The sequence below is a fragment of the Lacerta agilis genome, chromosome 12 (genome assembly GCF_009819535.1).
Source record: "Lacerta agilis isolate rLacAgi1 chromosome 12, rLacAgi1.pri, whole genome shotgun sequence".
Lineage (NCBI taxonomy): Eukaryota > Metazoa > Chordata > Lepidosauria > Squamata > Lacertidae > Lacerta > Lacerta agilis.
This window is the reverse complement of record NC_046323.1, coordinates 11,253,395-11,276,812: the sequence shown is the minus strand read 5'-3', so window position 1 is coordinate 11,276,812 and position 23,418 is coordinate 11,253,395. Positions and strand designations below refer to the sequence as shown.

The 23,418-nt window shown below is 42.9% G+C and overlaps 2 protein-coding genes and 1 pseudogene across 3 annotated transcripts; 1 reads left to right on the top strand and 2 right to left on the bottom strand.

Moving 5' to 3' along the window:
- Positions 1-835: 835 nt before the first annotated feature.
- LOC117056210 lies at positions 836-966 on the top strand (annotated as a pseudogene).
- Positions 967-1,676: 710 nt separating this feature from the next.
- Positions 1,677-7,821, bottom strand: LOC117055925 (C-C chemokine receptor type 5-like). 2 transcript variants are annotated; one of them, XM_033165874.1, is made up of 3 exons: positions 7,716-7,821; positions 4,519-4,685; positions 1,677-3,436 (listed from the first exon to the last, which is right to left on the bottom strand). In XM_033165874.1, the coding sequence occupies exon 3, from the start codon at positions 3,408-3,410 to the stop codon at positions 2,352-2,354; it is 1,059 nt and encodes a 352-aa protein (XP_033021765.1). In that variant the 5' UTR covers positions 3,411-3,436; positions 4,519-4,685; positions 7,716-7,821; the 3' UTR covers positions 1,677-2,351. The 2 variants fall into 2 exon arrangements, with proteins under 2 accessions (XP_033021765.1, XP_033021766.1); XM_033165875.1 differs by lacking the exon at positions 4,519-4,685.
- A 6,379-nt stretch (positions 7,822-14,200) lies between these two features.
- LOC117056071 (C-C chemokine receptor type 5-like) lies at positions 14,201-15,930 on the bottom strand. The gene has a single exon (XM_033166127.1). The coding sequence runs from the start codon at positions 15,928-15,930 to the stop codon at positions 14,857-14,859; it is 1,074 nt and encodes a 357-aa protein (XP_033022018.1). The 3' UTR covers positions 14,201-14,856.
- Positions 15,931-23,418: the final 7,488 nt, after the last annotated feature.

Here is a 23,418-nt window from a genome sequence, read left to right as displayed (position 1 = left end):
TCTGGCCCAGTGTCTTCATATAAGAGTCTCAGTAATCCATGAAGTATAGGCTTCATATAGTATGTGACAAGTGCTCACTAAACCAGAGGCCCCAAACTTCAGCAGTAGAACAACATCTCCAGGTAGCCCAGATTGAGGATGAATCTTTTGTCAGAGTCTTTCAGTGAGTCGCTTGTCTTAATAAAATTAATAAACCTAAACCTAGGAGATCCTCATCACCATTAGGCAGCAGAGATCTTCAGAGGAGAAGCTCAGTTACCCAGGGCCAGCCCACCTATGAAGCAAGGTGGGGTGGCTGCCTCGGGTGGCGGGATCCACAGGGGCAGCAGATCTGACCTCCCAAGAAATGCACCCCCACCGCTGCTGCCGCAGGGGCAGCAATGGTTGCAGAATGCACCTTAGAGACCATCTCTGCCGCCTCTACAGTAGCCTCTTGGCTAATAGGAGACACAGGTGGTCTCCTCCCACCCTCGCCCCCAATTTAGATCTTTAATTCCCCTTGTTCCTTCTTCCCTGGCAGGGTGTGCGCGCCATTTTGTGGTTCGCCTCAGGTGGCAAAATGTCTTGGGCTGGCTCTGTAGTTACCACGTATGAGGTGATGACTTGGGCCGGATTCATCTATGCCTCTCTAACCAGCAGGGGATCCCATGTCACGGGTGAAAGCTCCCAAATATCAAAACCTGAGTAATAATCCATACAACAACTGGCTTTCATCCCACTTGCATGGTTCTTGGATTTTTATGTGTTCCTTCATGACTAGGGGCAGGATTTAAATTAAATGGTTAAAAACTATTTAATTGAAGGATGCTGCAGAAATGTTTTAAACAAGGAAACTAAACATTTCATGCGGACAGTTTGCTCACGAAGGTAGTTCTTCCAGGGTAAGGCTCATCCATTGCACTCCGGGTGTGCTGACCCCTGTGATTTTTCCAAATGCAGGAAACTCGACTGCATAATTTGCTGGATAGCTCAGTTGGGAAAAGCATGGTGCTGATAACGCCAAGGTCTCAGGTTCAATCCCCATAAAGAGGATATTGCTGCATTGCAGCGGGTTGGTCTAGATGATCCTCAGGGTCCCTTCCAATTCTATGATTCTATGAGAACAGGATGCTGAACTACATGGTCTACGAGTAGGCACTGTGTCTGCATATGTGAAAGGAGAGAAAAGTGGAACAGGTCTCAATCCTCAGTCGTCACATGTGGAAAAGACTCAAATGGTGCATTTTCAGAAAAGGACAATGTGCTAGAAGCTCTTCATCTCTATTACGAACCCAGGACAGAGAGAAATTAGCAACATCCCATCAAATAGAGGCTGGAAGAATATTCCCCTCAATCCACTACTTGAACAGCACAGAGAAAGGCACTGGCCTATCCTGTCAGAAGGCATACATCTAGCAAGTAGGATTAGAGCTTGTTCCTGGACCAATGCAAAGGATTATCTGTTTATATTTTGTGCAGGTACTGACCTTCTCATACCCTTTGTCAGAAAAGAAGAAGTAAATAATGGTTTGATGTACCTTAATGGCTTAAGATCTGTTCTCCAAAGGAGCCAAAAGTTTAGGTGTACGAGTAGTGACAGATAGTGGTGTAGGAAGTACAGGATCTCATCATGACATTCCCCATAATCCCACTCCCAAGGAGGATTCCAAACAGGCAAGCAACAGTGTTGATCTATTATAAAATAATATACACTCTCCCAAAGGTGGCATAATACACAATTTATTAGGATCAGCATGGCTGCAGTTGTATACAGAGTTAACTGGGAGTAGGTTCATTGAATTTGGTGGTGCTTAACATGGAGGAAGTTCCAGCTTCACTTCAGTTAAATGATAATATGGTAGCAGAAAAACACAACCTGAAGCCCTAGATCAACTGCTGCCTATCTAAGTGGAAAGTAATGGGTTAATGGACCACCTAAGACAGCTTCAAATGCTCATATAAACCTACCAAGGAAGACCAGGTGTTGATGGAGGTATTTAATTAACATTCTGTGCTTCATGGTCCTTGGATCAGATTCTGTATCTCATATTGAGAGAAGTCCTGTAGGAACTGTCTTCACCTTCCAAACAAAACTGGTTTCCAAAGGTGGGATGTATTTATACATGCACAATCTTTTCAGTCATTTGTGTGAGTGGTTATGCAACACCTATTATAACGGGTTAATTCAGCAGAATGTGTCTCACCAAATCTGCTTGCTTCCTTTCCCCATGTGATTTCTAAGTGGGAAGGGACAATGCAATGGTGCCCTTCTAAAGATCATAGGCTATCATTTCTCTCTCCCCCCTATCAGTCTGGCATACTTCTCCCAGACATACCAACTAAACTCTTTGCCAAGAAAACTGGAAATCACTTCACAAACCAACAGAAATGTCATGTTCTGTTGAACTGGTATAGGACGAAGTAGACCGGTCTAAATGAGGGTGATCACGACCTGTACAGAGAAGAGCTGACTTACACCTCTGGGAAAAAATAGAGAGATATTTCCTAAATTTTTCCCCCACAAAGGCATAGATCACAGGGTTGATGCAACAGTGGATCATAGCAATTGCTTCTGTCACAGCAATGGCTACAGATAACTTGCTCTCACAATCGTTTTTTAAGCCACATGAGAAAACTGAATCTTGATAGGTCTGCAACAAAAGAGTGATGTTGTATGGCATCCATAAAAGGAAGTAAACAATCATGATTACAGAAATAAGCTTGACAGCCTTCTGCTTTCTCTCATTTCTACCCTTAATCAAAATCTTTATAATCTGCATGTAACAGAAAACAATGATGACTGCGGGAAGAGCTAGGCCCAAAATGAATTTCATTAAAGTTAGAAATTGCTTCCAATCATTTTCGTTTTTTGAAGGATAACGAATGGTACATTTGTAGTTCCCTGATTCCTTTTGAACATGGTGAAATACAAATTCTGGCACAGAGGCTAATAAGGCCACGATCCAAGTGATGACGCTTGTGAAGGTGCCATAGGTGATTGTCCTGGCTTTTAATGCGAACACTGCATGGACGATGGCCAGGTATCTATCAATTGTCAAAAGGATGATAAAAAAACTTCCGCTGTAGAAGCCTACACAATAGACCCCAGAGAGAATTTTGCACATTGCATCTCCAAATACCCACTCGCGGGCTGCATAATGAGCCCAAAATGGGAGCGAGAAGATGAAAAGCAAGTCCGAGATGGCTAAATTGAGCAGGTAGATATCAGTCATGTTCTTGAGCTTCTTGTATCTGATGAGGATCAGAACCACCAGTGAGTTGCCCAGCAGGCCAAATATGAACACCAAAGAGTAAAGCGGTGGCACAAAATTAGACGCAAACGTTTTCCCCGCCCTGCTGTGAACTGGGGCTGTATCCGGACCATAGTCAAAAGTTGTTTCATCATCTGGCATCATGGAAAAATTGTCCATCTTGCTTGTCACAGAATACGAAGAATCTATGTAGATGATATAAGAAACAACAATTAAATAAAACAGTAAAATAATGTATTTATAATCAATGAAAATATTGAATATTTAGTCTGCTGATGAGGATCAGTATATAGCCCAATATAAACAACAAAGATTAAAGCAGTGACAGAAAATGGGGAATGCACTGGTGTTAAGAATTAAACCATGTATTTTAATCTGTGATAATGCTAAATACCGGTATGTGGTCTACTGCTGTGGATTAGTGTATCGTCCAGCAGACCAAATATAAGTGATAAATATTCAAGAAGTGACAAAAGATGGAGAATAAACTCATGTTAAGATACTGGCATAAAACCTTCTAAATGGCTGTCTGAGCAGCTCCTCCCCCTGAATCAATTCAATGGTATCCAGGAAACTTTCTTATACTGAATTAGAACACTGGTATTACCTACAATAACCAGCAGCAGGAATCAAAGAATTGTAGAGTTGGAAGTGACCCCAAGGGTCATCTAGTCCAACCCCCTGCAATGCAGGAAACTCAGCTAAAGAATCCAAGACAGGATAAAAACCTCCAAGGAAGGAGAGTCCACAAAGCTCCCAAGGGAGGCCACAAGAACTCACAAAGGATTCAGACAGGAGTCTTTACCAATCCTATTTGAAGTTCTCAGGAATTGAAACAGGGACCTTTAGCCTCTAAAGCAAATGGTATACTACTGAGCTTCATTTTTGCCATAGGAAATAATACATGGGAGATGTACCACTGAAAATTGGAAGTGGGGGGGGGGGCCTTACTCCTTGGTCAGTGTCTATAAGAACCTAAGTTTCCTGTGCACATTAAGAGCACTGAAAAGTGGCATTTGGGTTAATGAAAAGCAGAACGTTGTGGTAAGTTTAAATGTTACCATATAACTGGTTACCATATAACTGGGTAAACCAATATGTGTCCATACGTAAGTCCCATTGAATTCAATGCTGGGCTTTCTCCTGGAAAAGTGTCTATAGAATTGGGACCTGTTTCCTTTATTCATTCAGAGTTCTGTATAGTGGTATCTGGCTTTTGTGCTAGCCAAGGCATGTAGCTTATAAGTAAAATGTTAGTATCACTTACCCTGCAATTGATAAAATCCTTCACAGGAGGTGAGAATTCAAGGACTTTAATTACCCAAAACTCTCCTTACTATGGAAACAGTCAGTTTATTTCCCTTGCGATTCCAAATCACTGTAGTGAGCTGTGCAAATGCTCAATGCTACTTATTCTGTTTCCTCAGCCGCCAACTGTAAGAAATGATAAAAAGTTGGGTGTCTATAGGAGGAGCAGGAGTTCTAAAAACAGGCTGGATGCAAGTCCTTCATGTACATCCAACAGTTTCCGTGGAATGGCAGGAAAGGGGAGACTTTGGTCCAAGTCTGGGTATAGGACAGGAATGTGTTTGGCAAGCCAGATCTAGCCTGCCAAACCAGAGGAAGTGGCCTGCTGTCCCCACAGCTTTGGGCAGCTCCAGGCTGGTGGTTTTGTGGATGAATTCTGCAACATGTCATTGGCACAATAATCGTGCATTCGTGGTGGGACTGTCAACACATCAGTGTCTTTTATCAGCTGTTCCCTGATGTTTCCCCAATGCTACTATATTATTGCTGCCTGCCATTGCAGCTGAACCAAAAAAAAAAAAAAAGTTTAGCTCAGTCTAGAACTAGAGATGCAGAGTTCTAGCAAAGAAGAAGAAATTCCATGGGGTTTTCTGCTGTCACGCTGAGGTTTGCAGCCACAGCTTTATCAGGCGGTATTGATTTATGTTGCAATGTTCATTCTGCATTTCACTAAGGAAGTCATGAAGGTGGGGATGCACAGCAAAAATACAACGCTGGGAATTGCACCGACAAAGCCTCATCATAACAAAAGTGGAAGGAAATATCCAAAACTGGAGCGGTTGGTTAGCTCTCCAGATGTTATTGAATGCCAACTTCCACCTGCCCCAGCTAACTTGCCCAAATGCCAGGGGAAATGGGAGGCCAGCAACATTTGGAGAGCTGCAGTTTCCCCATCCCTGGCCAAAAGTCATTGCAGCCCCAGCAGACTAGGGCTCAAGGACTTGGCAAATTTCCTGCTACTAATAATTTTATTATTTCTACCCCGCCCATCTGGCTGGGTTTCCCCAGCCACTCTGAGCGGCTTACAGCATCTATAAAAACATAGTAAAACATCAAGCGTTGAAAACTTTCCGAAACAGGGCTGCCTGTAAAGATTTCATTGCTTTCCTGATCTTATTCAGCTTATTTCATTCAGATACAAGGAACTACAACTGAGAAAGGCATCATTCTAACACTAACCAGATTTACCTCTCAAGGATATTGATTCCCACACTCAAAGCTAATTTAGGAGGTTGACAGAGTTCCCATCCTCTTGGTTAGCAGTGTGCTCCATCATTCTTCTTTCTTTTATTTTTGCAACTATCCCATGAGATATATAGGACAATTTACATCCACAGCCATATGTAATACCACTAGGCACCCCAAATTTGGCTTCATTGCAATTAGGGATGGAGGATAAATTTTATTTTAAAGCAGAAATTATCAAATCCGCACTTTCCAAAACATTATGAGAACCGAAAATCTTGCAGCCTTCAAAATCCACACATTTGAATTTTTGTGATGCAGTTCTCCAGCCAAACAACGCTAATAAAATGCATAAATTAGGGGAAAGTGCGTATAAAAACAAACACGTTTGTTGAACCAGTTACAAAACGGGGGAAATGCTTGCTAAAATGTGTACATTATTCAAAACTGATTGTTTAAAAAAATGGTTTGTTAGGAGGAATTCACACTAAAATTCTGAAGAATTTTCACGAGGTTTTGTTTTGTTTTTAATCACAAAGAAGAACTGCATCTAGGACTGAATAACTGAGAAACCAAAACCGACAGATTTTTTCACCCCCAACGCACAATAAAGGACTGAATGAGATGAAGTAAGTCAATTCAAATAAAACCATGGTACTTTGAAGCACTCACCCTATTAGTTATAGAAAACAATACCAGCAGAACATCTGCCAAACTGATTGCTTGCTTGACTGATCTATCAATTGGAGTCTTGATTGCAGGGCAGGCTAAAATGTGCCCCCTTTCCAGTGAGGCAGATGGCTGCTCAGTAGACTGTACCACAGTGTTAATTTCCTTTTCCTGTCCCTCCTTTCAAAGGTTCTTGCAAAAGTAACTTAAAAATAGGTCTTCCTTTCTGTCCTTCTCTTAAGTTAAAAAATACCTGCATTTCAGGACAAAAGTCTAGGACTTCCCTTCCAACAATAAGAACCACAAACAATTCCAGTTGACTCTACCTAGCAGACATTCGTAGGCCTATCAATACATTTTCCCCATCTAGATCTTCTGCAAAATTGATGAGATTTAAACCTGTTTGTGTTTGTCAGTTATATTTTGGCTATTTTGGCTATTTTTGATATTCTTGATGTTCCAAACTGTAGTATTATATATTCCAGATTCCCAAACTGATGAAAAACATAAGGTGCTGAGGTTTGCCACCCACGACTCGCAAAAGGAATGGGGGAGAAAATTGACGGGAGCTTGCAAACCATTGCGATTCAGACTTCCCAAAATAATGCATGAACTGAAATGCAGGCCTCCTTCAAAATCCACACTTTTCCAAAGTTTGCAATGCAGTTCTGCAATCAAAAAACGTGGGCAAAAGGCATACGTTAGGAGGCTGTGTGTGTGTGAAAATTCATATATTTTTGACAATAATATACAAAATGCATAATATTAAGCTAAAATTGCTTGCTAATGTGAGGAAGTTAGGTCAAATTGCATGCAGAGCGTGTAAAAGAAAGAAGGACGGAGGTGTTTGAGAATTTTAATGAAAACTTGTTTGGAAAAAAAATCACAAGCTGATGCGGAAATGTAGTGAATTGTATGTTCCAAAAATGAGTAGGAGAAACTGCTCTGGAGCTTGCAGTCTTAGCTGCAAAGATTCAACATGCTGGTTCAGTGCAATCTGTTATCTTAATCACTCATTATTATGAACTAGCCAAGAGTCATGAAATGTTTGGGTGGGGACACAGAAGATGTACTGATTGATTCAGAAGATTTGTACCCCCCCCTTCAACTACAGAGGCTCCCAATATGGCTTAAAGGTGGATAAAAATAACACCATCACAATCCTCAAGCTTACAACTGAAAAAGACAAAACACAAAGAGAAGAAAGGCGGGGGGGGGGGAGGAAGAAGGAAACCTGCAAAGTCAGGCACAAAATTCACACAAATGCAACCCCCCCTTCCTGCATCACTCAGATTAACTCACCAATTTACAAAGGTGCTTGCTTTTAAGATATGACGGTGAAAGCTGGATTATTTGGAACAGGCACATTGTGGAAACCAGAAACAAACAGCCCTTCTTCCTGTGGGAAGAAAAGTTTGTTCTGCAAATATCTAGTGGACAAACGTGTCTCCTTAAAATCAAGAAATAGTTCCCTTATTCTAATAGCAATCATTTGCCTGGTCAGCAACATCTGTTTCCGTACCGCTGGAGAGGATTTTGGAAACTGCAAAGTATCTTACAAGACTTTCATTGCACAATTCTGAGTTGCAGTTTATGCTGAATCGCAAAAAATACCAAAAGCAATCTAATGAAGTCTCACAGGACTGTTTATATGGGATTTTATGTGTTTTAAAAGTCGGTGGCACTTTTAAGTTTTTTTCTTATTTCCCCCCCTTTTTGCTCTGTTGGGGTGGGTGGGATGGATATCTGGTTGGGGATTAAGTTTAGTATAACTGTTGTTCTGTTTTTGTGTTTTATCGGTTGTTGTATAGTTTGCATTTTGATTTTAAGGGGCGGAATCAGGGCTGCCTGGGAGTGGGCCCCAGCCAACAGAATGGCTGGGGCAAGTTCCAACAGGGAGGGACATCCGATCTCAGTGATCACGGGCAGGAGGAGGAGTTACACTAAGACCAGACCATGTCATCACCGAGGAGGCAGACTTAGTTGTTGTTTGAAGACTATCCCTGCCTCTGGGTCTGGTCTTGACCGGATGGATACTGGAATCAACAAGGGAAACCCACATGACCTGAAGGTGTTGCTGTGCAATGCTAGGTCAATGATTCATAAGACCACTGCCATCCATGACTTGATCGTGGATGGAGGACTTGACCCGGCATGTGTAACAGAGACTTAGTTGGATGAAGCAGATGGGCCTGTCCTAGCTGCTGCTTGTCTACCAGATTTCTCTTATGTACAGCAACCTAGGTCATGTGGGCGAGGAGGGGGGTTGCAGTGATTTTTAGGAAGTCACTAGCTTGCATCAAGCGTCCTACTGGGAAGACCCAGTTCTCTGAGTGCATGTTTTGGAAGTTGGGCAATAGGGGCAGTACAGGATTCCTTTTGGTGTACCGACCTCCCTGCTGCACCAAGGGTTCCCTGCCCAAGCTGCTTCAGGTCATGGCAGATGTTCTCCTGGAGACACCTAGTTTGGTTGTCCTAGGGCAGCCTTTCTCAACCTTGTTGAGTCCCCAGATGTTTTTGGCCTACAATTCCCACCATCCCTGACCACTGGTCTTGCTACCTAGGGATGATGGGAGTTGTAGGCCAAAAACATCTGGGGACCCAAGGTTGGGAAAGGCTGTCCTAGGGGATTTTAACATCCATGCTGACACCACCTTACAAGGGGCTGCTTGGAACTTCATGGAAAGCATGGCCCCCATGGGGCTGTCCCTGAATAAGTTTGGCCCAACTCATAGTCGCGGACATGCCTTAGACCTTAGACCTGGTGTTCACCTCTAGTGACGTGGGTGACCTGACACTAAGTAAAAGTGAAACAAAAGAAGTGCCAGGGTCAGATCACTTCCTGGTGCAACTGGACTTTTCTGCGACCCTTCCTCTCTGCAGGGAGGTGGGACCAATTTGGATGGTCCACCCCTGCCACTTAATGGATCCAAATGGTTTCCAGAGAGTGGTAGGGGATGTTTTATCCCATGTTGATGGCCTTTCAGCTGATTCCCTGGTGGCCCGCTGGAATATGGAGTTAACCAGGGCTATCAAATGTCTGGCTCCAAAGCGCCCTCTGCGATTGCATGGAGCCCAGACAGCCCCGTGGTTTTCTCTGGAGCTGAGGGAAAGGAAACAATCGCTGAGACAGCTAGAGCACCGGTGGCAGAAAACTCATTCTGAATCGGACCGGACACAGGTTAGAGCTCAACGTCGAGCCTACCAAGTGGCGATATATAATCATCATCATCATCATCACCATCATCATCATCATCATCATTTATTATTTGTACCCTGCCCATCTGGCTGGGTTTCCCCAGCCACTCTGGGCGGCTTCCAACAAATATTAAAATACATTAAAATAGGTAGCGACGGCAAAGAAGACTTTCTTCACTGCCTCTATTGCATTTGCAGAAAATAGTAGCAGGCGACTCTTTCAGGTGGTTCGCAATTTAATGGAACCACCTTTACCATCGCGGCCTTGTAAAGACCCCAAGATCTCCTGCAATGATTTTGCAAAGTTTTTTTGCAGATAAAGTCGCTCAAATTCAGAAGGATGTAGACACCACTGTGAGAGTAGGGCCGGGGCGGAAGAGTGCTAGAGCCCTGTCTGGTCGAGTTGCATGGGATCAATTCCAATCTGTTACCTCCGAGGATGTGGACAGGCTGCTTGGACACATGAAACCGACCACCTGTCTCCTTGATCCTTGCCCATCCTGGCTAATAAAAGCAAGCCGAGAAGGGCTGGGTGATGGGCTCTGCAGGGTGGTGAATGCTTCCCTCTGTGAGGGAGCGTTCCCAGACCCGCTGAAAGAGGCGGTCATTAAACCACTTCTTAAAAAAACATCTTTAGACCCGGCCAGTATGGCCAACTGTCGCCCAGTCTCAAATCTTCCATTCTTGGGCAAGGTGATTGAGTGGGTGGTTGCTGAACAACTCCAGGCACGCTGGAGGATGCAGACCATTTGGATCCCTTCCAATCGGGATTCAGGCCTCATTATGGGACTGAAACTGCCTTGATCGCGCTAGTTGATGATCTCCAGTGGGCTAGGGACAAAGGTGAAAGCTGTTTCCTAGTTCAGCTGGATCTCTCAGAGGCTTTTGATACAATCAATCATAACATCCTTCTGGACTGTCTAGAGGAGCTGGGGGCTGGGGGCACTGTTATACAGTGGTTCCGCTCCTTCTTCCTGGGCCGTGTCCAGAATGTGGTGGTGGGGGATGAGTGTTCAGACCCCTGGGCCCTCACTTGTGGGGTGCCTCAGGGTTCTGTCCTCTCCCCCATGCTTTTTAACATTTATATGAAGCCGCTGGGAGAGATCATCAGGGGGTTTGGGCTGGGTGTCCATCAATATACAGATGATACCCAGCTCTACCTCTCTTTTAAATCAGAACCAGTGAAGGCAGTGCCTGGAGGTGGTTGGAGGATGGATGGCGGCTAATGGATTGAGGTTGAACCCTGACAAGTACTGTTCTTGGGGGACAGGGGGCGGGCTGGTGTGGCAGACTCCCTGGACCTGAATGGAATAACTGTGCCCCTGAAGGACCAGTTGCGCAGCCTGGGAGTCATGTTGGATTCACAGCTGTCCATGGAGGCACAGGTTAATTCTGTGTTCAGGGCAGCTGTCTACCAGCTCCATCTGGTACGCAGGCTGAGACCCTATCTGCCCTTGGACTGACTCACCAGAGTGGTGCATGCTCTACCCATAGTTATCTCTCGCTTGGATTACTGCAATGCGCTCTATGTGGGGCTACCTTTGAAGGTGACCTGGAAACTACAACTAATCCAGAATGCGGCAGCTAGACTGGTGATTGGGAGCGGCTGCCAAGACCATATAACACCAGTTCTGAAAGACCTACATTGGCTCCCAGTATGTTTCCAAGTACAATTCAAAGTGTTGGTGCTGACCTTTAAAGCCCTAAACGGCCCTGGCCCAGTATACCTGAAGGAGCATCTCCACCCCCATGGTTCAGCCCAGACACTGAGGTCCAGTGCTAAGGGCCTTCTGGCGGTTCCCTCACTGTGAGACACAAAGCTACAGGGAACCAGGCAGAGGGCTTTCTCGGTAGTGGCGCCCGCCCTGTGGAACGCCCTTCCATCAAATGTCAAGGAAATTATTATTGTTGTTATTAAGAGTCTAACACTGCCAATAGCAGCTTCAAATGTTCATATGCAACTATCCAGGGCTTAATGTCTCCCTCTAGTAGAAGATCGGGTAACAGAGGAACTATTTATCATCCTGGGCATCACGGTACTTGGAGCAAGTTCTGAGAGAAGGACTATCTGAGTCCAATAGGCTTCTGCAAAACTCTTTCCTGGGTGGTGCCCTTAGTCATCTTTCACCAGAAATTGAATAATGTAGAGTACAGCATGTTGACAGGGTTGTTTTCTGCCTTGACCTCAGTGACCAAAATTGCATCTATATGTCCTTTAAAAATGATGGGTGATGTCCTGGAAATCTGCAGAGATGTGGATATTTCCAACTATAGCACCTATTAAACTGGATATAGCTTTTTTGCTATCCCCCCCAGTAAAATACAGTTTTAATATGGATAGGACTTAAAGATAATAATAATAGAATCCTGTCTTTATGTTTTTGTTGTTGTTCAGTCGTTCAGTCGTGTCCGACTCTTCGTGACCCCATGGACCAGAGTACGCCAGGCACGCCTATCCTTCACTGCCTCTCGCAGTTTGGCCAAACTCATGTTAGTAGCTTCAAGAACACTGTCCAACCATCTCATCCTCTGTCGTCCCCTTCTCCTTGTGCCCTCCATCTTTCCCAACATCAGGGTCTTTTCTAGGGAGTCTTCTCTTCTCATGAGGTGGCCAAAGTACTGGAGCCTCAACTTCAGGATCTGTCCTTCTAGTGAGTACTCAGGGCTGATTTCTTTGAGAATGGATAGGTTTGATCTTCTTGCAGTCCACGGGACTCTCAAGAGTCTCCTCCAGCACCATAATTCAAAAGCATCAATTCTACGGCGATCAGCCTTCTTGATGGTCCAGCTCTCACTTCCGTACATTACTACTGGGAAAACCATAGCTTTAACTATACGGACCTTTGTCGGCAAGGTGATGTCTTTGCTTTTTAAGATGCTGTCTAGGTTTGTCATTGCTTTTCTCCCAAGAAGCAGGCGTCTTCTGATTTCGTGACTGCTGTCACCATCTGCAGTGATCATGGAACCCAAGAAAGTGAAATCTCTCACTGCCTCCATTTCTTCCCCTTCTATTTGCCAGGAGGTGATGGGACCAGTGGCCATGATCTTAGTTTTTTTGATGTTGAGCTTCAGACCATATTTTGCGCTCTCCTCTTTCACCCTCATTAAAAGGCTCTTTAATTCTTCCTCACTTTCTGCCATCAAGCTTGTATCATCAGCATATCTGAGGTTGTTGATATTTTTTCCGGCAATCTTAATTCCGGTTGGGGATTCATCCAGTCCAGCCTTTCGCATGATGTATTCTGCATATAAGTTAAATAAGCAGGGAGACAATATACAGCCTTGTCGTACTCCTTTCCCAATTTTGAACCAATCAGTTGTTCCATATCCAGTTCTAACTGTAGCTTCTTGTCCCACATAGAGATTTCTCAGGAGGCAAATGAGGTGATCCGGCACTCCCATTTCTTTAAGAACTTGCCATAGTTTGCTGTGGTCGACACAGTCAAATGCTTTTGCATAATCAATGAAGCAGAAGTAGATGTTTTTCTGGAACTCTCTGGCTTTCTCCATAATCCAGCGCATGTTTGCAATTTGGTCTCTGGTTCCTCTGCCCCTTCGAAATCCAGCTTGCACTTCTGGGAGTTCTCGGTCCACATACTGCTTAAGTCTGCCTTGTAGAATTTTAAGCATAACCTTGCTAGCGTGTGAAATGAGTGCAATTGTGCGGTAGTTGGAGCATTCTTTGGCACTGCCCTTCTTTGGGATTGGGATGTAGACTGATCTTCTCCAATCCTCTGGCCACTGCTGAGTTTTCCAAACTTGCTGGCATATTGAGTTTATGCTACCATGGCATTATCTCACGGGGAAACCACATGTGCAAGGGAGCTGCTGCAGTCACATTGGGGAAAAAATACTAAAGAAGTTTTGGGAAGATGCAGTTGTGAATGGAGGAGCGTCTGATGGGTGGGGAGAGAGGTAGCAGGATTCTTTGCCTTTCCCCTCCCAACCATTTTTTCTGCTCCATCTATCACCAACTACTTTCTCTCCTGGTTGGATTCCAGGGCATGTTCATGAGAATAAGCATTGCTCAGAGTTTTGACCTTGCTGTTCCCTTTGTCAAACAAGAAAACGCTGATCATGATTTGATGTACCTTAATGGTGTAATACCTCTTCTCCAAAGAAACCAAAAGTTCAGGAATATGAGCAGCGCCTGACAGAGGTGTAGGTACTACAGGAGACAAAGTGACATTTCCCAAAAGCCCAGGATGAAAAACAGCTCCTGTGTTGATCTATTGTAAAATAATATACACTCTCCCACAGGTGGCATAATACAGAATTTATTAGAATCAGCATGACTGCAGTTACATACAGAGTGAACTGGGAGTAAGTTCCATTGAATTGGGTGGTGCTTAAATGGAGAAAGTTCTAACTTCAGTCCTTGAAATCTTCACTTTTAGGGCCTTCTGGTAGCAGGACTTGAGAAAAAACTCCGCCTGAATTCCTGGATCAGCTGCAGCCTATCCAGGTATTGGGTTAATAATGGACCAATGTTCTGGTCCACTTAAGGCTACTTCAGTTGTCCATATGAACCTGTCGGGGACTTAATGACTCCCCATATTGGAAGACCAGATAATTGCAGACCAGATAACTCATTAACATCCTGGGCTTCGTGATACTTGGATCCATTTCTGCATCTCATATTGAGAGAAATTCGATAGGGATTGTCTTCACTTTCCTGATACAACTGACTTCCAAAGCTTGAGTCCGGCATTTATTTGTACAAGCTCAGTATTTTTCAATAATTTGCGTGAGCAGTTTTGCACCACCTATCATAACGCGAATTGTAGTTCATCAAAATATGTCTCACCAGATCTGGCTGCTCCCTTCCCCCACAGGAGCCCCAAGGGGGAAGGGGCACAAGAATGGTTTCCCTCCAAAGGTCATAGGGCATCCTAACATATTGTTTTCATCTCCCCCTTAGCAGTCTGACATACTTTGGTCAGATATACCAACATAGGATTGGCATATTTCAAAAAGTGAAAATCCGGATGCAAGAGTTGTTGAGCTTCTTTTGCAAAATCTCAAAAAAGAAGAAGCAGCTTCAAGAAAACTTGCCCCAAACTAGACTCCTGACATGAACTGCCATACATACAGATTTGCCTGGACATTTAAGCGATTTCCATCCAGACACTGTTCCTGACTGCTATATTCCGGCTGTGTCCTGGCAATCCAAGACGTATGGCAACCCTAACCAACTAAAGTGTTTTTATAAAGAAAAGATGGAGAAAGACAACTGGAAACCACTTCACAAACCAATAGAAATGTCATGTTCTGTTGAACTTATATAGGAGGAAGTAGACCGTTCCAAATTAGGATAATTTCGACCTGGGCAGAGCCTACAGAGAAGAGCTAACAGGCACTTTCGGAAAAAGATAGAGATATATTTCCGAAATTTTTCACCCAGAAAGGCATAAATCACAGGGTTGATGCAACAGTGAATCAGAGCAATTATTCTTGTGATTTCAATTGCTAAAGCTACCTTGCCCTCAATATTATTCTCTGAGTTAGATGAAAAAAATGAACCTTGGAAGGTCCGCACCAACAGGGCAATGTTGTATGGCATCCAGAAGAGGAAAAAAACAACCATGATCACAGCAATAAGCTTGAAAGCCTTCTGCCTTCTCTGATTTCTACCCTTAATCAAAATCATTATAATCTGCATGTAACAGAAGATAATAATGACTGCAGGAATGGTTAGGCCCAAAATGAACTTCAATAAAGTTAGAAATTGCTTCCATTCTTTTTCATTTTCTGAGGGATAATGAATTGTACAGCTGTTGTTCTCAAATTCCTTTTGAACATGGTGAAATACAAATTCTGGCACAGAGGCTAATAAGGCCACGACCCAAGTGATGACGCTTGTGAAGGTGCCATAGGTGATCGTCCTGGCTTTTAATGCGAACACTGCATGGACGATGGCCAGGTATCTATCAATTGACAAAAGGATTATGAAAAAACTTCCGCTGTAGAAGCCTACACAATAGATCCCAGAGAGAATTTTGCACATTGCATCTTCAAATATCCACTCGTGAGTTGCATAATGAGCCCAAAATGGGAGAGAGATGATGAAAAGCAAGTCCGAGATGGCTAAATTGAGCAGGTAGATATCAGTCATGCTCTTGAGTTTCTTGTATCTGATGAGGATCAGAACCACCAGCGAGTTGCCCAGCAGGCCAAATATGAACACCAAAGAGTAAAGCGGTGGCACAAAATCAGAGTTGAATATTTTCACATTTTTGTCAATGGCTGGGGCTATTACACCCGAATAGTCGAAAGTTGTGCTTATTTCATAATCTGGCATCGTGGAAGAATTGTCCATCTCCTCTGTCACTGAATATGAAGAATCTATATGCATGAAATAAGAAACAACAATGACAATTAAACCAAGTATTTTAATCAATTATAACGCTAGATATATAGTCTGTTGATGAGGATCGGTAAATTGTCCGGCAGGCTAAATGCAAACAATAAAGAGCAAAGCAGTGACAGAAAATATGCAGCATAAGCTCATGTTAAGACACTGGCATGAAATCCTCTAAATGTCTGTCTGACCAGCTTCTCCCCCTGAATGTCTTCACTATTACCCAGGAAACTGTCCTATACTGAATTAGATCATTGGTCTATCCAGCCGTAAGAACTCTCAAAGGATTCAGGTAGGAGTCTTTACTATTTGAAGTGCTCAGGGATTGAAACAGGGAACTTCTGCCTCTAAAGCAAATGGCCTACTACTGAGCTTCATTTCTACCATATGGCATGGGAAATATAAAATTGGAAATTTGAATTCTGTGCTGGGCTTTCTCCTGGATAAATGTCTATAGGGTTGGGACCTGTTTCCTTCATTCACTCAGAATTCTGTATCTGGGTAAATGAAAAGCAGGCTTTTGTGGTAGCCAAGGCATGTAGCTAATAATAATTAATAATAATAATAATAATAATAATAATAATAATAATAATAATAATAATAATAATAATTTATACCCCACTCTGGGCGGCTCCCAACAGAATATTAAAAACACGATAACACGAAATAGGTAAAATGTTAGTATCATTCTATTTTCTTGGCCGCCAACTGTAAGAAATGATAGAAAGTTGGGTGTCTATAAGAGCAGGAGTTCTAAAAACAGGTTGGCTACAAGTCCTTCATGTATATTGCAGAAGTTTCCGTGGAATTGCAGGAAGGGGGAGACTTTGGTCCAAGTCTGGGTATAAGACAGGAATGTGTTTGGCAAGCCAGATCTAGCCTGCCAAACCAGAGGAAGTGGCCTGCTGTCCCCACAGCTTTGGGCAGCTCCAGGCTGGTGGTTTTGTGGATGAATTCTGCAACATGTCATTGGCACAATAATAGTGCATTCGTGGTGGGACTGTCAACACATCAGTGTACTTCATTCATTTTTTTCTGACGCTTCCCCAATGTTACGCTATTACTTCTGTCTGAAAGGGCACTCGTTCTTTAGCACCACCAACGTGGGGCAGCTCCCCCCACCCCGAACATCTGCGGGACGACAGGTTGCAGGTTCTCAGCCTAAAGTTATAGGATTTGCACTGATTGGAAATGAAGCTGTATGAGCGCCCCAAAGGTTTCACAAGAGCAAACAGGATTTAAAGCAAGATCACATATTGCAGACTTCCTCAACCTCGGCCCTCCAGGCCTTCAACTCCCATGATCCCTAGCTAGCAGGACCAGTGGTCAGGGATGCTGGGAATTGTAGTCTCAAAACATCTGGAGGGCCGAGGTTGAGGAAGCCTGGCGTATAGCGATACTGTAATGAGCACAGATTATCTTTAATGCACAAGATTCTTTATCTCCCAATGTGAAAGATTTGTGCAAAGAAGAAAAGCAATGTGGGCATCACCCCATCACTAGAGTGGGAAGGGTTTCTTCCTGTTTTGTTTTGTTTTGTGTGTGTGTGTGTTTGTTAGTGGCTCTCTACGCCTGTGTGACAATATGTGTGTTCTCTGCTTTCTTTCTTGCTTGCTTGTTTGTGTGTGTGTGCTGCGTGTGTGGTGAATATGCATATGTGGTGAGTGTATGTGTGATCTGCATGTGATGATGGGGCACATCCATCAGTCAAGCCCTTCCTTTTTCTCTGTACTACTCCCACATTTTCAAATCAACACCTGGCAGCAAACAGACTTGGGAGTTCCAGTCTTAAAATCCATTCTTAGCCCAGAAAATAGTATTTCTGGTTCAACAGGACTTTGAATTCAGATTTCCTAAACATACAAACCTAGACAGCATCTTAAAAAGCAAAGACATCACCTTGCCGACAAAGGTCCGTATAGTTAAAGCTATGGTTTTCCCAGTAGTAATGTACAGAAGTGAGAGCTGGACCATCAAGAAGGCTGATCGCTGAAGAATTGATGCTTTTGAATTATGGTGCTGGAGGAGACTCTTGAGAGTCCCATGGACTGCAAGAAGATCAAACCTATCCATTCTTAAATAAATCAGCCCTGAGTGCTCACTAGAAGGACAGATCCTAAAGTTGAAGTTCCAGTACTTTGGCCACCTCATGAGAAGACTCCCTAGAAAAGACCCTGATGTTAGGAAAGATGGAGGGCACAAGGAGAAGGGGACGACAGAGGATGAGATGGTTGGACAGTGTTCTCGAAGCTACTAACATGAGCTTGGCCAAACTGCGAGAGGCAGTGAAGGATAGGCATGCTTGGCGTGCTCTGGTCCATGGGGTCATGAAGAGTCGGACACGACTGAACGACTGAACAACAACAACAACACACATACAAGTGAAGCACTCACCCTATTAGTCCTTGGCTAGCTATAGCAAACAACAACAATACCCCCTTTCCAGTGAGGCAGATGGGTACACAGCAGACCACACCGTAGTGTCAACTTCCCTTTCCATTCAAATGTTCATGCAAAGAGAACTTAAAAATAGGCCTTCCTTTCTGTCTTTATTTAAGTTAACAAATATTTGCATTTCAGGATGAAAGTCTGGGGCTTTCCTTCCAGCAATAAGAACCACAAGCAACTGCAGTTGACTCTATCCAGCCTATAGTATTATCAAAGATCTCTTTGATCTGCATCTTCTGCAAACTTGATGAGATTTAAACCTGCTTGTGTTTGTCAGAGATATTTTGGCTATGCTTGTAGCATGCTAGATTCCAAGCTGTAATAGTTCCAGGTTCCAAAACTGATGGAAAACACAAGACCCTGAGGTTTGCCACCCACCATGCACAGTGGGGGTGGGTAGGGGAATTGGTTCGGTTTGCAAACCACCTTGATTCAGACTTCTCAAAATAAGGCATGAACGGAAACACAGGTCTCCTTCAAAATGAACACTGTTCCACATTTTGCAATGCAGTTCTTCAGTCAAGAGATGTGGGCAAAATGTACATGTTAGGAGACTGTGTGCATAGAAATCCAGATATTATTGACAACAATACACAAAATGCACCGTATTAAGCAAAATTCCTTGCAAATATGTGTATATTAGGTCAAACTGCATGCAGAATGTGTGTAGTAAAAGAAAGAAGGACTGAGGTGTTTGAGAACTTTAGTGAGAACTTAAAAAAAAAAACACACCTCAAACTGATGCAGAAATGTAGTGAATTGTACTTACAGTTCCAAAAATGAGTAAGAGAAACTGCTCTGGAGCTTGCAGTCTCACCAACAAAGACTCAACATGCTGGTTCAAGGCAACCTGTTATCTTAATAACTCATTATTATGAACAGTCAAGGGTGGTGAAGTGTTGTATGGGACACACAGAGGGTGTACTGATTGATTCAGAAGACATATACCCCTGTTTTGAGCCAGATAGGATCCCAATGTAGCTTATGGATGAATAAAAAAATAACACTGTTCTGCCTTCAAGCTTAAAACCTAAGAAGGCACAACATGAAAGCAAAAAGGGATGGGAAAGGAATAAGAAAACAAAGCAGATTCAGAAACCAAATTCTTGATGTTACAAGATTCTTGGAATGATCAGCTTGGATATAAATGGGTTGTGCATATTTCAGAAAAACAGGGCTTCTTGGCCCCTGAGAAATTGTTTGGCAACCCAACCTTCCAGGAAGTGGCTGTAACAAAGCTAGAAGCTATTAGTCTTACAGGGTGTGGTCTTCTGGGAGCTAGCTGGAATCGGCAAACTTTTTCTCATGCTTATCTTTGGTAGGTCAGCTCACAGTTGATACCATCACCCCAAAGACTGATGTTCCTCCTAGACTTCCTTGCAGGGGACATGGTTCCAAAAGCCTGAAGGGGGAAGGGGCCCAGCCAGTTGGTGAGAGTAGCTGCAGCTGAAGATGGGCAGTTCCTCACCGCTTCTCTTTTTCATAGGGCACTTGGGGCCTAACCCTTGCCTAACCCCTGAACACCCTTTTTCATAGGGCACTTGGGACCTAACCTTGCCTAACCCTTTGAACACCCTTCCTTGTGTCTCCCAGTTCAGCAATCTCTAATTACTTTTTTCACCGCCACCAAACTTCTGCCCTGAAGCCATCTCCACAGCATCCTAATCTTGGCAAGCAAAGGGAAGGGACCATTGTCAAAAAACCTTCACTGTAGGTCCCTTCCTTCTCCAGTTCACCAGGATGATTCTCTCTCTTTGTCCTGTCTTGAGTGGGAGAGCTCATAGCGCAACAAAATTAAGGAGTGTGAAGAAGTTGAGAATGAAGATGAATTTCTGCTACACTTTAGAAGCATGAAATTAACAGCACACACTTCCAACAAGTAACTGTGTTTAGAACTGGGGTTTTAATGTGCACTTGATCTTATAATACTCCCTTCAAATTCACCGAATGGCTATAAAATGTGATAAATTTAAAGCAAGGCCACTTCTGCACGATACATTTAAAGAAGTTCCGTACTACTTTTAATACTTTATGTTGTAAACCACCCTGTGATCTTCAGATGAAGGGTGCTATAGCAACGACAACAATAGGAATCCTGGGAATGGTAGTTTTTTTTAAGAATGCTGACAGTTGTTATGAGACCCCTATTCCCCTGACAGTGCTATAGTTTCCAGAAAACGCTGGGAAGAGAAAATGATTATTAAATCACTCCAGGAATTGTAGCTCTGAGAGAGGGATCTCTGGAAACTATAGCACTGTCAGGGGAATAGGGGTCTCATAACAACTGTCAGCACCTTTAACAAACTATAGTTTCCAGGGTGCTGTGGGGGCAGCCGTGACTTTTTGAAGTGGCATGATACTGTTTTATATATACAAAGCCCAACTTATTCCAGCATAACTGTTTTGGTTTAAAATATAAGTTGAATTATGTAAGGACCTGCTCAATAAGCTCATTTTCTGCGAACTATGCTGATGTCGCTTCTTACTGATTCTATATATCTTATGCTCTCTTTGAGACATAGATAATATCATTACGTTCCACAGTGGGGCATGAAATTGTGATTTTTTTTAAAAAAAAATATCATCAAGTCTTCTCCTAGTCCAAATAAGTTTTGGACTCCAAATAAAGTTCATTTATGAGCTGTGTATTGATAACACATTACTACGATGCATACATTTAATGTTAATAATAATGACAATCAAAATATGAATACTCACCAATCCGTTGTTCTTGTTGATTAGAAAATCACGGGTTTCGTGACAAAGCAAGATTCTGTGCCTAGATTTCAAAGGAGCGTATCATTTCCTGAATTAGAGCACACAGTTCCACCACTGACTGTTTAGCAACAAGTGAAAGAATAATGTCTCTTATTCTGAAAAAGACTCTTCACTTGAACACCACCCACCGTGACAAATACTGCAATACTAAGCTTGACAAAGACATCCCATTTCATAAATGTATTCCCTACCATAGGCTAGTGAAGTTGGTGCGAGAAACTGCCAAGTTTAAAATGACCGCAGGAATTGGAGCAGGACCATTTTCTGCTTGGCTGTGTGTCCATAATACTTAAATAGCTATGCAATCAGATTTATCCAGTATTCCAACAGCAAACAGTCACTCAAAAGAAGGCGATTATCAGCAACTAGCCAGTGTATAGCAAAGGTTAGAGTGTTGGATGAGGAACTGGGAGAGCAGGGTTTGTTTTTTGTTTTGTTTTTTCATAAAAATTTATTAAATTTTAACATTAAAACACACACAAAATACAACAAACACTACAAAAAGTACAAAACTACAAACAAAAAATACAAAAAACTTAACAAATACGCACTTATTTATCTTATTTCTAACATTGTTTTGGGACTTCCTCACATCCTCTCTTCTGCGTTCATTTCTAATCATCTTTAGTAACTTTATAACATTGTAGAATCTTCCTTCTCCTCTAATCTTAATCATAAAACTTACTCATCATTTAACTCTAATCTTAATCCTAATAAAAATAAACATAACATATTTCTAACTACTTCTTATATCCTATTTTAATCTAACTTCTGGCATTACTGTAGCCTTATGTATCCTCTGATTTTAATTTCAAATGTCTATCTTTTCACGTCGTTTCAAATAGTCTTTAAATTTTTTCCAATCCTCCTGCACCATTTCTTTCCTCTGGTCTCGGAGTTTCGCGGTCAGTTCTGCGAGTTCCATATATTCAATCAACTTCATCTGCCAATCTTCCACTGTTGGTAATTCTTCAGTTTTCCAGTTCTTAGTAATTAAAATCCTAGCAGCTGTTGTGGCATACGTAAAAAATGTTCTATCTTTGTTGGAGATTTCATAGTAGGGTTTGAATCCCCGTTCACAGGGTTGCCATATTCCCCAAAGTGAAAACCTGGCCCTATAAGTGAAGATGTCAAGCACTGAAGTTGGAACTCTCTTTATGTAAAGCACCATCAAATTCAATGGAACTGCTCATATGCCTAACCTTTTGGCTGCTTTGGAGAAGAGATTTTCTTGTTTCTTTGTCAAAGTGAATGGCAAGGTCACAACTCTGAGCAATGCTTATTCTCATGAACCTGCCCTGGAATCCAACCAGGAGAAAAAGTAGTTGGTGATAGATGGAGCAGAAAAAATGGTTGGAAGGGGAAAGGCAAAGAATCCTGGTGTCTCTCTCCCCACCCATCAGAAGCTCCTCCATTCACAACTGCATCTTCCCAAAACTTCTTTAGTATTTTTTTTTAATGTGACTGCAGCAGCTCCCTTACACATGTGGTTTCCCCGTGAGATAATGACATGGTAAGATAAAGACAGGATTCTATTATTATTATTATTATCTTTAAGTCCTATCCATATTAAAACTGTATTTTACTTGGGGAATGGCAAATAAGTTATATCCAGTTTAATAGGTGCTATAGTTGGAAATATCCACATCTCTGCAGATTTCCAGGACGTCACCCATCATTTTTAAAGGACATATAGATGCAATTTGGGTCACTGAGGTCAAGGCAGAGAACATCCCTGTCAACATGCTGTACTCTACATTATTCAATTTCTGGTGAAAGATGACTAAGGGCCTCACCCAGGAAAGAGTTTTGCAGAAGCCTATTGGACTCAGAACTTGAGTGGTGCAGCAATTGTTACTGGCTTGCTTAAACTGCCATGGTGCAAGCTTTTGGCTTAACCCAGGGGTCCCCAAACTAAGGCCCGGGGGCCAGATGCGGCCCAAACGCCTTCTAAATCCGGCCCGTGGACGGTCCGCGAATCAGCGTGTTTTTACATGAGTAGAATGCGTCCTTTTATCTCTGGGTTATTTGTGGGGCCTGCCTGGTGTTTTTACATGAGTAGAATGTGTGCTTTTACAGTGGTACCTCTGGTTACGTACTTAATCCGTTCCGGAGGTCCGTTCTTAACCTGAAGCACCACTTTAGCTAATGGGACCTCTCGCTGCTGCTGCGCTGCCAGGGCATGATTTCTGTTCTTATCCTGAAGCCAAGTTCTTAACC

What these genes read in the sequence shown, in the direction of transcription:
- LOC117055925 (XM_033165874.1), bottom strand. Translation starts at nt 3,410, where the DNA reads ATGGACAATTTTTCCATGATGCCAGATGATGAAACAACTTTTGACTAT.
- LOC117056071 (XM_033166127.1), bottom strand. Translation starts at nt 15,930, where the DNA reads ATGGACAATTCTTCCACGATGCCAGATTATGAAATAAGCACAACTTTC.